This window comes from Chanodichthys erythropterus, chromosome 8 (assembly GCF_024489055.1).
Source record: "Chanodichthys erythropterus isolate Z2021 chromosome 8, ASM2448905v1, whole genome shotgun sequence".
Classification (NCBI taxonomy): domain Eukaryota; kingdom Metazoa; phylum Chordata; class Actinopteri; order Cypriniformes; family Xenocyprididae; genus Chanodichthys; species Chanodichthys erythropterus.
This window is the reverse complement of record NC_090228.1, coordinates 27174164-27189104: the sequence shown is the minus strand read 5'-3', so window position 1 is coordinate 27189104 and position 14941 is coordinate 27174164. Positions and strand designations below refer to the sequence as shown.

The 14941-nt window shown below is 43.8% G+C and overlaps 1 protein-coding gene across 1 annotated transcript; it reads left to right on the top strand.

The window, feature by feature from the left end:
• Positions 1 to 310: 310 nt before the first annotated feature.
• Positions 311 to 10624, top strand: LOC137025102 (ladderlectin-like). Its single transcript, XM_067393135.1, has 5 exons — positions 311 to 377; positions 624 to 709; positions 9894 to 10019; positions 10299 to 10407; positions 10557 to 10624. The coding sequence occupies exons 1-5, from the start codon at positions 317 to 319 to the stop codon at positions 10622 to 10624; spliced, it is 450 nt and encodes a 149-aa protein (XP_067249236.1). The 5' UTR covers positions 311 to 316.
• The last annotated feature ends 4317 nt before the right edge of the window (positions 10625 to 14941 follow it).

Genomic DNA, 14941 nt, shown 5'->3' with positions numbered 1-14941 from the left:
TTCTCCAATATTAGGATTTTATTTCCTGTGTACATAAATTCTACATATCAAACAATCACGTCATCCTCATGACTATAAGCCCACACTCACTTGATGTTAAGTAAAGTATAAAAGCAGAGCTGTTTCTGGAACTTTACAAAATCTTCCTCTGAGATTCAACAGGCGACAACCAAACCAAGGTGAGTTTTGGGAACAAAACCTACTGAATAACATTTCTAAATGATCTTTGTCTTTAAAATACATTGAGAATCCACATATGAGTGCAGACATTTAAATTTTCCTGCTTATTCATTTTTAGGTTCATTTCAGGTTCATCATGGCAGTGCTGAGAAGTCTAATGCTTCTTTTCATCATCTTCTCCATGGGGAATGCAGAAGGTAACCAAAACATTTAATTGTAAAAACCCTTTCTATTCCATTTTAAAAGCATTTTGGATATGTACAATATTCCATTTACTAATATTTGCATGATTAATGAGGGACTTACAGTGTCAAAGTACACCTAATTTAAATCACACAAACATAAAATAAGTTACATAAAATAATAATGAAAAAATAAAAACATACTTTGCTGTGAATATTACGAATGCCCTAACATTTATGTACTGGATGCCGTTGATTTAGTCATAAAATGCCCCAAAGGATGGTCAAGTTTTGGACTCCGGTGCTTCAGGTACCTCTCTCCGTCAGTTAACTGGATCACAGCAGAGGTAATGTGTTAAATTACAACAAGGTGATTTGGTCACACTTTACATTACATTGTCTTTCACTACATCTAGATAAATCAATAAGGTACAATGTACTTTTTTGTGTTGATGTTGTATTGCAAATCACTTGTGCTGCTATTGAGGTGGACGCAGGTAAGGTTAGGGACAGTTATGGTGGTATGAGTAGGTTTAAGGGTGGGTTAAGGTGTAAGGAAAGGTCAACAGTGTAATTGTAACAGGATTAGGTGATTGACAGCAGTGTTTGCCTATCAGCGAATAGTACTTCCTATTTAAAGGCCGATTGGCTGTTACCTGGGATGCGTCACGTCCGTTTTCCCCCTTTGTTTTGGCTGTGTTGACGGTGGCTGTGGGTAAGTGTGCTGTGTTTTAATACGGTGACTTAGAAATTGTTGGCGTGCATAATCTAAAACTGTGTGTTTATTTAGAGTGCAGTCTTTATGGTCCGGTGCTGTTTTCCTTTTTGTGCTGCTTGGTGGGTTTGATGACTGTTTGCCTCTCAGGTATGCAATGTTAATAGCTCGTTGCGTGGTTAGTATAAAGTGAGTATAGTATATTTAACATCTTTTCTTGCTTAATTCAGTATATATGACTTGTACCCAATGATGGTAGCGGTGGGTATGACTGTAACAAGCCCGTGCCTATGAAGCATTTTGTTCGGCGTGATATCCTGATGGTAAGTGTTTTAAAGGCAATTTATATCTGGGTAAGCATAATATTATTCATTTTTAACATCTCCTTTTGTTCGATGTAGGATTCTCCCTCTCGTTCTATGCTGTGATTTGTTTGCTGCCGTGATCGTTTTATGCCGTGAATGTTTGCTGCCGTGAGTTCTTGCTGCTGTCTTCGCGCTGTTAAAAGAGCGGCTGTCTATACAGCCGTGCCGACGAAGTCATCAACGTTTATTAAAGGGGACTGCTGGTTTGATTCTATTACGTGCCTTTCTTGTGCCCTGCTTCATGTTTTGGTTTATTTCATTATCAGTTACCATGGTTAAATCATTTAACCTTTTTCTTTTTCTTTAAGTTGGTGGATATTTGTTTGATTGTATTGCTTTGATTTTTCTTTCTTTGGTGAAACTATAATCTGTCGACATGTGCATGTTTAACCTATGAATGCAATTCAAATCGTGTGGTGATTTACTGTATAGAAGTTGGTGTTTGTAACAATTTCAGGTGATTAACTATCTGATTTTCTGGTTACATTGTTGCTTCTCCTCACTTTTGTTTGTTGATGCCACTTATGTGAGGAGTTGCTGCATTGATGTCATATTGCCATTTCTGTCCAGTTTATTTTCAAAGTTATTTATTTTCCTTTTGATTTATTGCAGGAGCTGGGGTCCCACGGGTGGTTTGATCTCCCTCCTTGTGGTGGTGGTTCTCCTTCATCGTGTGCGGTGTACACCTTGAGTGTTTGATAGTGTGATTAGAGTGCACGGGTGTGTGTGCGTGTGGAAGTGTGCTTTTGAGAAACCAAACTCTACATTGATCCCAGCCGTTGGGAGCCTCAGCCCCTGCTGGTAATGCTGTTTTTGTTTTACATATACATACACATATATAAATACATACTATCTCAAGTTGGTTTTGTTTGATATCTTTTTCTCTTGTTGTAATTTGTGTTTGAAGTGGGGTTTCATGTATTTTTTGTGATTCATTGTTTTGTATTTTAATTAACTTTTGTATTAATAAACATTTTGTATTTTTTTTTACTCATGTCTCTGGCCTCATTTTGAGGGAACCGAACCTGTGTGCTATATTCCCCAATTTGGGTGGTTTGAGTATTTTCCCTGGGGTTAATCCTTAGGGTGGCGTAGTCGGACTTTATTATTTATAGGACTTTATAGTTTTATGAACAAAAACCTTGGGCTTGTGTCTCAAAATTACACCGCCACGCCACATTCTGGCGTAGTCGGCAGGGTCCCCTCTTGTGTAGTCCAGAGACGTGGGTTTTTTTGTATATTTGCTTTTTTTTTTTTTTTCTCTCTCTCTCTCTTCTGGTACGAACCAGACAACAGCAGTCCCTCTTTGCGTGTGCAGTTGCAGATATGGAGGACGAATTGCGTGAGTTAAGAGATTTGGTAGCTCAACTGAAAGCTGATAATGAAAGGCTGCGGCAAGAGCCAGTGTCTGTTGCGCAGCCAGGTCCATCTAATGTTGCTATTCCTGTGGCTGAAAATCCCCCACTTATTGGTGCTGGTGCATCGACAGCGGAGCGGTTTGTTTTTATTCCTCGGGATCGCAAGTGCCCAAAGTTTAGCGGTCGGTCGGGCATTGGCATCAATGAGTGGGTGGAGGAGGCTCAGGCCTGTATGCGGCTTCGCCATCTGTCTACAGCTGATCAGGCATTTTTCTTGTTTGATCATCTGGAAGGAGAGGCGAGGGAAGAAATTCGTTATCGATCGAGGAACGAGAGGGAGGATCCAGATCAAATTATTCAGGTATTGTGTGACTTGTACGGTTGTACAAAGTCTTATGTAGCACTTCAGGAGTCGTTCTTTTCCAGAAGACAACAGGATGGGGAGACGCTGGTGGAGTTCTCCCTGGCCCTGATGAGTCTCCTGGAAAAGGTTAAAAGTCAGTCACCTCACGGCATGCCTAACGCCGAATTGTTATTAAGAGATCAGTTTGTTGAGTATGTTAATGATTGTGCTCTTCGGCGTGAACTTAAGCAATTTGTGCGTCGTCAACCTACTGCTACATTGTTTGACATTCGCAGCGAAGCTCTTCGTTGGGAAAGAGAGGGCATGCCTGGGGGGGTACGTGGTCGGAGCCAGTCTGTTCCATCCGCTTATGGCATCCAATATGGGGTACAGGGACATCAGCATGTTAATAGTAGTAGTGGTTCAGCAACGTCAGAAATGAGTGAACTACGGGACATGCTCAGAAAGCAGCAACAACAATTAAATCAGTTAACCCAAAGTATGGCTCAGCTTCAAAATTCTCAGCCACGTTCGCGACCATTTAAGGCTAACTTAATTTGCAGAAGGTGTCAGCAACCTGGCCATTTTGCCAGAGATTGCGATGGGGAGCGGAGATCTGCTTCACCATCAGCCCGTATGAATTCTGCCGTAATGAGGGGTGGACAGTCATCCGCGCAGCCGTCGGAAAACTAGTTCCCACCAAGTTGCAGGGCCACAATTTGGTTGGGAAAAGGATAGGCTCCAAAACTGTAACTGATTTTGATTTTATGTCACGCCTTATGTCTACTTGTCCACAGCTTATTGTATCTATGGGTGGGGCTCAGATACCTTGCCTGGTGGACACTGGTTCTATGGTGTCCACCATTACTGAGAGTTGGTTTGTGACAAATTTTGGGTCGTGGGGTCAGGAACAGCTTAGATCGTGTCATTGGTTACAACTTCGAGCTGCAAACGGTCTTTCCATTCCTTATGTTGGTTATTTGGAATTAGATGTGGAACTCTGTGGGCAGGTAATTTTAGGCTGCGGCATATTGGTGGTCAGAGATCCTCCCGGTGGTGTGTGTGCAGAAGTTCCTGGGGTGTTAGGTATGAACATCCTGAGCCGCTGCTACCGGGAGCTCTTTGGCCAGCATGGCACAGCTCTCTTTGACTTACCAGTGGTATCACAGGCCCCTAATTTTGTTTTTCAGGCCTTACAGCATTGCCACCAGGTTGACGTTCAGCCAGTTTCAGATGGCGGAGGGCGAGTTGGAGTGCGGGGACGTCAGGCGTGGCGCATCTTGGGTGGCACCATGAAATTGGTTGCTGCAACCTGTTCAGTGCAATATTCGAGTGGTACAGTACTGTTTGAACCACCAGTTTCTGGTCTACCGGCAGGTTTGCTAGCCTCTCCTGCTCTTTTAAGGGTGGACGGTGGTACAGTCTATGTGCCAGTAGTTAATGTGGGTACTGTAGATGTGGTATTGTACGCTAGCACTGTTATTGGCACTGTGAATAAGGTTGATGTGATTAGTCTGCCCCCGGAGGTCGCAGAAGTTAAGACCGTTACAGCTAAGGTGAGTACACAGTTTGTGCAGGTTTCCCCTACTGTGCAAGAACAGATAGCCATGTTAGACTTATCTGTGTTGTCAGAAGAAGAACAGGGTAAGGTCAGGGCACTACTGGAGAAGTATGTGCCTGTGTTCTCTGCAAATGATGGGGATTTGGGATGCACAAATTTGATATCCCATGAGATCCCCTTGTTGGATGACATCCCTGTTAGGCAGCGGTTCAGGCGTATTCCTCCATCCGAGTATGAGGTGGTCAAGGCACATATCAATCAATTGTTGGAAACTCAGGTAATTAGAGAGAGCTGCAGTCCCTATGCGTCGCCCATTGTTCTGGTCAAAAAGAAGGACGGTAGTCTGCGCATGTGCGTGGACTACCGTCGCTTAAATTCAAAGACTAGGAAGGATGCGTTCCCTCTACCACGTATAGAGGAGACTCTGGACTCACTGGCTGGGGCCCGTTGGTTTTCTACCATGGACCTGGCCAGCGGGTACAATCAGGTACCTGTAGCTGAGGGGGATAAATCTAAAACTGCTTTCTGCACCCCGTTTGGCCTCTTTGAGTGGAATAGGATGCCCTTTGGGCTGTGCAATGCCCCAAGCACCTTCCAACGATTGATGGAACGGTTGTTTGGGGATCAGCAGTGTCAGTCCCTCCTCCTTTATCTTGATGATATTGTTGTCTTTTCCTCCTCGGTAGATCAACATCTTGCCCGGATGGAGGTAGTCCTGAGCCGCTTGCAAAGTGAAGGGTTGAAGGCCAAATTATCGAAGTGTGCTTTTTTCAAAAGGGAAGTGCATTATTTGGGGCATGTCATCTCTTCAGATGGAGTTTCCACTGATCCAGGGAAGGTGGAGGCGGTTGCACAATGGCGTTGTCCCACCAGTGTTGCGGAGTTGCGCTCATTTTTGGGATTTGCTAGCTACTACCGACGGTTTGTGGAGGGGTTTGCCAAGTTGGCTGCCCCTCTTCATAGGTTGGTGGCTCAGCTGGCAAATCCCAAGCGACTGAAGCAGGGTGTTCAGGAGTTTGCTGAAGCCTGGTCAGCGGAATGTCAGTGTAGCTTTGAGGGGTTGAAAGGTAAGTTAACCACAGCTCCAGTGCTTGCTTATGCTGACTTTTCGCTACCTTTTATTTTAGAGGTAGATGCCAGTCATGGAGGACTAGGGGCAGTCCTCTCACAGGAGCAACAAGGTAAAGTACGCCCTATAGCTTATGGCAGCCGCAGTCTTAGGCCCACTGAGCGCAATACATCCAATTACAGTTCAATGAAACTGGAGTTTTTGGCGCTCAAGTGGGCCATGACTGAAAAATTTAGGGAATACTTGCTGGGCCATAAATGTGTGGTTTTTACTGACAACAACCCCCTCAGCTACCTGACTTCTGCAAAGTTGGGCGCCATGGAGCAGCGTTGGGCTGCCCAATTGGCATCATTTGATTTTGAGATCAAATATAGGTCAGGGAGAAGCAACCGCAATGCTGATGCCTTGTCGCGTCAACTTTTCAGGTGCAGGGGTGGTACATGAGTTTTGTCCTGCTGTGGCTGTTCCAGTGGCATTGCAGCAAGCTGCCCAAGGTGGATTGGTGACCTCGGTCAATCAGGTTATCTCATTTCCTTGTACTTCAATTAGTGACATGAGTGCTCAGCAGGTAGCAGACTCAGTCATAGGTGAGTTGTTGGTTTTTTGGAGGCGTAAGTTGCCCCCAACTCCTGAAGAGCGCAAGAAACTCTCCAGACTGGCAGTTATTCTGCTCCGTCAATGGGACCGCCTAGTGGAGACTGATGGAGTGCTCTATCGGCGTGTATTGCGCTCAGATGGCGGAGAGGAAGTCTTCCAGGTATTGTTGCCTGCAGCCATGAAACAGAATGTCTTGACCCAGCTTCACCAACAGCATGGGCATCAGGGGGTAGAACGCACATTTCAGCTGGTGCGGCAGCGGTGTTATTGGCCTGGTATGTCTGCAGACATTACCCGCTGGTGCCAGGAGTGTGAGCGGTGCCAGTGTGCCAAAGGCGTCCCTTCTGCACCTGGTAGTTTCATGGGGCATTTGTTGGCTGCTCGGCCAAATGAAATTCTGGCCTTGGATTTCACAGTGTTGGAGCCCTCAAGGTCTAGCCTTGAAAATGTGTTAGTTATGACTGACGTTTTTACAAAATACACCTTGGCAGTACCAACTAGAGACCAACGGGCAGAGACGGTAGCTCAGGTTCTTGTGGTAGAGTGGTTTTGTAAATTCGGTGTGCCGGGTCGTATCCACTCCGACCAAGGTCGGAATTTTGAATCCGTCCTACTTCAACAGCTTTGCAGTCTGTATGGAGTCGAGAAGTCACGTACGACCCCATATCACCCGGCCGGAAACGGTCAATGTGAACGTTTTAATAGAACGTTGCATGATCTGTTGCGCACTTTGCCGCTTTCCAAAAAGGGTGACTGGCCACTCTGCCTCCCACAAGTACTCTTTGCATACAACACCACTCCTCATCAGACAACTGGGGAATCCCCGTATTTCTTAATGTTCGGACAGGAACCCAGACTTCCTGTTGACTTCTTGCTGGGCAGAGTCCAAGAGCCGTTGGCCGGCAGCGTTCATGGGTGGATTCTGGAGCAGCAGGATCGGTTGCAAGTGGCGTTTGAGAGTGCTCGTGAACGGTTGGGTGCTGCAGCCGATCGGCGAAAGGCTCGGCATGACCAGCAGGTAAGGGAAGCACCACTGAAGGAGGGTCAATTGGTATACCTCCGTGATCATAGTGTGAGGGGTAGATGTAAAATCCAAGACCTGTGGAGCTCAGTGGTGTACCAGGTCGTAAGGGCACCCAAGGAAGGTGGAGCGGTATATACCATTGCTCCCGCCATGGATCTGGGAAAAGTAAAGCATGTGCACCAATCTTTGCTGAAGGCTCAGATCTGTCAGGAGTTGCCTATTGGGTTGTCTGATAGTCCGGTGGCTGAATCTTTGCAGCCTCCGGAAGAGGGGTATGATGATGAGGAGGATTTGTTTGTCTTAGTGCCAGAGACACCACAACTTGGAGGTAGGACGAGGCTACACAACATTGGTCCTTCTCTTCCTCAGACATCTGGTGTTCGGCAAGCTGTGGAAACCCCTAGGGTAACAGAGGTTGAGGTGGGCTCACAGCCAGTTGTATTGCCTTCCGACTCATTAGAGGTAGGTGAGGTTACGGTAAGAAGGACTGGGAGGAGGACGGCAGGTCAGCACTCTAATTTGCACCACCTCCCTCGAACAGTAGGGGCAGGTTCAGTGGCCAGCATAGTGAGTAGTACAGCTGGTACCCTGTTTCGGCCTTGGGACTGAGTTCCTAGGTGGGATTTTGTTTGATTCACCGTCGGGACGACGTTGCAGAAACTGGGGATGGAATGTAACAGGATTAGGTGATTGACAGCAGTGTTTGCCTATCAGCGAATAGTACTTCCTATTTAAAGGCCGATTGGCTGTTACCTGGGATGCGTCACGTCCGTTTTCCCCCTTTGTTTTGGCTGTGTTGACGGTGGCTGTGGGTAAGTGTGCTGTGTTTTAATACGGTGACTTAGAAATTGTTGGCGTGCATAATCTAAAACTGTGTGTTTATTTAGAGTGCAGTCTTTATGGTCCGGTGCTGTTTTCCTTTTTGTGCTGCTTGGTGGGTTTGATGACTGTTTGCCTCTCAGGTATGCAATGTTAATAGCTCGTTGCATGGTTAGTATAAAGTGAGTATAGTATATTTAACATCTTTTCTTGCTTAATTCAGTATATATGACTTCTTGTACCCAATGATGGTAGCGGTGGGTATGACTGTAACAAGCCCGTGCCTATGAAGCATTTTGTTCGGCGTGATATCCTGATGGTAAGTGTTTTAAAGGCAATTTATATCTGGGTAAGCATAATATTATTCATTTTTAACATCTCTTTTTGTTCGATGTAGGATTCTCCCTCTCGTTCTATGCTGTGATTTGTTTGCTGCCGTGATCGTTTTATGCCGTGAATGTTTGCTGCCGTGAGTTCTTGCTGCTGTCTTCGCGCTGTTAAAAGAGCGGCTGTCTATACAGCCGTGCCGACGAAGTCATCAACGTTTATTAAAGGGGACTGCTGGTTTGATTCTATTACGTGCCTTTCTTGTGCCCTGCTTCATGTTTTGGTTTATTTCATTATCAGTTACCATGGTTAAATCATTTAACCTTTTTCTTTTTCTTTAAGTTGGTGGATATTTGTTTGATTGTATTGCTTTGATTTTTCTTTCTTTGGTGAAACTATAATCTGTCGACATGTGCATGTTTAACCTATGAATGCAATTCAAATCGTGTGGTGATTTACTGTATAGAAGTTGGTGTTTGTAACAATTTCAGGTGATTAACTATCTGATTTTCTGGTTACATTGTTGCTTCTCCTCACTTTTGTTTGTTGATGCCACTTATGTGAGGAGTTGCTGCATTGATGTCATATTGCCATTTCTGTCCAGTTTATTTTCAAAGTTATTTATTTTCCTTTTGATTTATTGCAGGAGCTGGGGTCCCACGGGTGGTTTGATCTCCCTCCTTGTGGTGGTGGTTCTCCTTCATCGTGTGCGGTGTACACCTTGAGTGTTTGATAGTGTGATTAGAGTGCACGGGTGTGTGTGCGTGTGGAAGTGTGCTCTTGAGAAACCAAACTCTACATTGATCCCAGCCGTTGGGAGCCTCAGCCCCTGCTGGTAATGCTGTTTTTGTTTTACATATACATACACATATATAAATACATACTATCTCAAGTTGGTTTTGTTTGATATCTTTTTCTCTTGTTGTAATTTGTGTTTGAAGTGGGGTTTCATGTATTTTTTGTGATTCATTGTTTTGTATTTTAATTAACTTTTGTATTAATAAACATTTTGTATTTTTTTTTACTCATGTCTCTGGCCTCATTTTGAGGGAACCGAACCTGTGTGCTATATTCCCCAATATGGGTGGTTTGAGTATTTTCCCTGGGGTTAATCCTTAGGGTGGCGTAGTCGGACTTTATTATTTATAGGACTTTATAGTTTTATGAACAAAAACCTTGGGCTTGTGTCTCAAAATTACACCGCCACGCCACATAATCATTGATCTAATTACAGATGTAATAACATACAGATACATGTGCAAATAATCGATCAGACTTTGTTTAAAAATGACTAAAATGTTGTTTAAAAAGTCAATTTTTTTGTATTGACAATAAAAAAATCTTTCTCTTTAGAGAAACTGCCAAGGTCTTGGTGCGAATCTCGCATCTGTGCGTAATAAACCGGAAAATGATTTTCTGCTGGGTCTGTTGCCTACTTCTTCCACACGTGCTTGGATTGGTGCTCATGATGCTGTACAAGTAAGTTAAACTGTGTTCTAAAGAGACCTATTTATTTGTAGACTGGAATTTCAGTTTCACTTGTTTTTTGATGGTCCCTTTAACACATTTTGTTGACTATAAGTGATGTTGCTTTGACATGTCTACTACTCTTAGTCTAGAATTAGTAGACTGGAATATCTGCTCTAAACCGTAAATGTAAATGTTCTAATGAAGATGGATTAAATCTGAAATGAATTAGCTCCGTACTGAAGTCTGAGTACAGCAGTGCACTCTTATAATCATGCCTTTGCTCTTTAGGAAGGACAGTGGTTGTGGACTGATGGATCTGTGTATGACTTTACCAACTGGTGCTCTGGAGAACCTAACAATCTGGGTACTGAGAACTGTCTGGAGATCAGCTTTTCCTGTAAGAATGCAGTGTGGTTTTTGAATACTTCACATTATAATTTACATTACTATAATTTCATATCATACAGTAACATCTAATGGCTCATTTGGATTTCACAAAGTGCCTATAATGATCAGAATAACTTACTTCATTTTTCCACCCTACAGCTAACCGTTGCTGGAACGACTGGACCTGTTCAGGCCAAATAGGCTATATTTGTGTTACAGATGCTTGAGATCATATGCAGGCATGCTGCTCCACAGTTACATTGATTTTACATTTTGTGATCTAATCTTTACAAAAAATGATATTTTAAAATTAAACTTCATTTGAATCTTTCTAAGCTTTAATCTCTTCTCAATACCTTCTCTGAAACACTCCTCTTATCAATAAAAGCATAAAAAAAAAAAAAAATCATGTGTGTTGTGGAGTTAAATCAAATAAATGTATAAAAATATAAGAATATTGTGTCACAAGGTTTGAGGATATGGTTATTAGAATGATATTAAATGATGTAATCATCATGGGATGAGTTTAAGGAAGCTGCACACAGCTGCTTTATCATTGACAAACACTAGATGACATTTGCACGTTTGTTTCCTAGGCAAATATCACCCTCATCCAGCACTGTTTTTGTTTTCTGTCTTATAAAATATCCCATTACTATTTTGGTGTGAGAAACCGAATCATGAACGATTTCTATACCTGTTTGACCGATCAGGTCAATAGTGATTCATTTACTGTTATGGCATTGCGTGTTCTGAATCTAAACAGCTGATAGAAACCTAACAGAACATGAATGCTGAAATATTATAGGAAAAAAATTATTCTCATGCCAGAATAGGGCAATCTCCAACATCAGAGAAGGTTCTCTTCATCATCTCAGCTGAGTCTGGAACCGCATACTTCCCTACTATATAGCAGGCAAAAAGCAGTAGGCGAACGGTCCAATAACCAGTCCATTGTGAATGTGTTAATCTTTCTGTGCTCCGAATTCGCAATGCTTGGACAGCTCATACAATTGTAAGACTGGTGCCGGACTGTCTGGACCAAGAGAGGAGCTCTCTCTGAGAAAAGGAAATTAACATTTGAACTCTCCCTTGCAAAATTAGCATCCTCATCCAAGACGCAATCACACTCGATCACACCTCAGCATTGCCTTAATCTACATTACCTTTCCATCACCCTCTCTTCCCCCATCTCTTCTCTCTACATGCAGAGATTATCTGAAATTCACCCAAAATCTATGGTTTAATGTGAACAGTTATCATACAACACTATCTCAGTGCGACCAAAGATGTTAAGCATGTTGTGAACTAGAGGAAGAATGAGGACATGAATGAAAGCATCTAGAAAAGGAGTTAAAGGGGGATATATGAGAGGCTACGATGGTATACAAATTAAAGCTGGAAAAGGCTTTTAAAAGTAATAATACAAAACCGTTATGGCACACCATGAAGGGCAAGTCTCAATTGTCAAAGACACAAATAACATTAGTGGTAGATAATGGCTGCGTCCGAAATCCTAGGTAGCTGTCTTGCTGCCTCGCTGCCTTATAAGAGAATGACTAGTACGGCAGCGTTTGTGCATGAAGGCACCTCACAAAACTGATTTCAGACAGACTTCTGAGGCAGCGTAACAATTTAATGATCTACAGCAAAATAGCGTGAGCTTTGGTGAGAACTAAACAAATAATTAATTACCACAGTTGTAATTTCGCGGTAGAAATGATTTCAAAATTGAAATATGTTGGTCAAAATTGTGCATTTATACACAAACTGAGCAGCAAACGCAACTTTCGGACGCCATCTTTATTTTTCTAGCTCAACTGTCACAGAATGCAAAGCACAGGTTTGTGGGATATCAAAGCAGCTAAGGATACATCTATGCTTCCTTCAAAAATCGATCTGAGGAAGGTATCTCATGAGACAGGAAGTGAAGCTAACATTGGATTCGGATGTGCCTTGATGCCTTCCTACCTTGAAATGTGTCCTCAGAAGGCAGCATTTTCCAGTTTTCGGACGCAGCCAATGAGATCATCAAAACATAAAAACCTCCAGGAAATGATAGGCTGGCTTATTCAAACTGCTACCCAGGCTCAATGCACGGGGAAAAATAAAGTGAACTCATATATGGAATGAAGTGACCTAGACCGTGCTTGAAACGAGGCAGGTTTTATTCAATCTCTTTCATGGGTCTACATGGTCTGATGGCTTTCAGAGCCAGCTTCCTCGATGTAGAACTGCTGGGCAGTATGGAAATCTTGGCACATGGAATGACTGAGGTGGTCTGTCTGGTTGCTCCGTAGTCAGGCGTGGGCCTGCGGGGAAACAGAAAAACAGTGTTTGAGCATGCCAGGTACACTGTGGGCTACACATTGCTATTCACGAGTTCACACTTACAAATAATCAGATAGTAAATAGTATGCGTAGTAGTATGTGTATTTGGTGTGCTGTCCGAGGAGAGGGCTCCGAGCTCGGTATTTTGGCCCGAACCCAGAGTACTCCCCCCATATTCTGGTTAGGAAGTAACCAGGCAAGTGGTGGAGGGATGCTGTAAAACGGTCGAGGAATATGGGTGAGTCGACTGTGTCTACATATATATGCTTTCACTCATGCTGATTGGGTAGATATGTTGATTACTGATTGCTAACAGCTGGATGAAATGTTGTGATGATTAGTCCGATTATTTGAACGTTGCTCCTCCCAACTTTTATTAATAAAACATCATTTATGGGGAGTACTCACGTGTCAGCAAGCTGCACCTTAGGTGTCCAAAGTTCACATTTCCGTCAATGCACGCCTGGTGGCTCTGAACTGGTTCAGCAAGTTGTTATAGGGGCCTCCCTGTGGGGAGCAGAAGCACCAGTCAGAAATGATGTCCAGCCAAAGAAGCGTCACCGAGATGACACTGTGCCCATCTCATGTTCGGGCTGTCCTCTGCACCTCCTGGGTGGTCATGTTGTTCAGAACACCCTGTCGATGACAACTGATGATGGCAAGGTAGCCCGTGATTGTGCCCTGAGCCATGAGCACTCCACGGTACTCTGTGGATCCCTGCAGATGCTCAAGCAGCGTGGGCACCTTCCTCTCAAGCTGTAGTTTGTACCACCAAAAGATTGTGAGTTTTTGTATTTTGTATTTATTTGTATTATTTTTAAACCTTATTACAGACTGTAGCAAGGTTACGAGATCAGGGAAGGAGGAGGCAGGAACCAGCGACCATTTCAACACACTTTAATAAAAATATAAAATAAACACAAAACGAAAAGTAAAATGCCGGCAGTCCCTCACGGACGACTACTGCACACACAAACAACATAATAAAACAACAAAGTCCAGGCCTGGTCCTCCCTTGTCCTTTTCTGTCGTCGCTCCTCCTCTCTCACGGCTTTTGCCCCACCCTGTTTGTCATGTACCCCCTCGCAGGCCAGAGGGTACTCCCGAGACTGCGCTCTATTCCTCCCAGGGGACAGTCTCGGTGGCCACAGCACCTGGGGGTAAGGACAGATGAGACACGAGAAAAGGAGAAGGAAGCACAAGGAGCGACAAAGACGATGGTACTGGACGCTTGGTGGACAGCTCGATCCTGGACTGCAGGCTGGCCATTTCAGTACCCGGATCCTTCTTCTACGCAGCCATGATGTTGTAATTGATGCAGTATGTGGTCTGGCATTGTCATGTTGGAAAATGCAAGGTCTTCCCTGAAAGAGACGACATCTGAATGGGAGCATATGTTGTTCTAGAACTTGGATATACCTTTCAGCATTGATGGTGCCTTTCCAGATGTGTAAGCTGCCCATGTCACACGCACTCATGCAACCCCATACCATCAGAGATGCAGGCTTCTGAACTGAGCACTGATAACAACTTGGGTTGTCCTTGTCCTCTTTAGTCCAGATGACATGGCGTCCCAGTTTTCCAAAAAGAACTTCAAATTTTGATTCGTCTGACCACAGAACAGTTTTCCACTATCCACAGTCCATTTTAAATGAGCCTTGGCCCAGAGAAAACGCCTGCGCTTCTGGATCATGTTTAGATATGGCTTCTTTTTTGACCTATAGAGTTTTAGCCGGCAACAGCGAATGGCACGGTGGATTGTGTTCACCGACAATGTTTTCTGGAAGTATTCCTGAGCCCATGTTGTGATTTCCATTACAGTAGCATTCCTGTATGTGATGCAGTGCCGTCTAAGGGCCAGAAGATCACGGGCATCCAGTATGGTTTTCAGGCCTTGACCCTTACGCACAGTGATTGTTCCAGATTCTGAATCTTTGGATGATATTATGCACACATTTTTTCTCTGAGAAACTCCTTTCTGATATTGCTCCACTATTTTTCGCCGCAGCATTGGGGGAATTGGTGATCCTCTGCCCATCTTGACTTCTGAGAGATGCTGCCACTCTGAGAGGCTCTTTTTATACCCAATCATGTTGCTAATTGACCTAATAAGTTGCAAATTGGTCCTCCAGCTGTTCCTTATATGTACATTTAACTTTTCTGGCCTCTTATTGCTACCAGTCCCAACTTTTTTGGAATGTGTAGCTCTCATG

Coding starts and splice junctions, on each gene's coding strand:
- LOC137025102 (XM_067393135.1), top strand. CDS start 317: ATGGCAGTGCTGAGAAGTCTAATGCTTCTTTTCATCATCTTCTCCATG. Junction 378..623: donor CTCCATGGGGAATGCAGAAG/GTAACCAAAACA, acceptor CCGTTGATTTAG/TCATAAAATGCCCCAAAGGA. Junction 10,020..10,298: donor GTGCTCATGATGCTGTACAA/GTAAGTTAAACT, acceptor TTTGCTCTTTAG/GAAGGACAGTGGTTGTGGAC.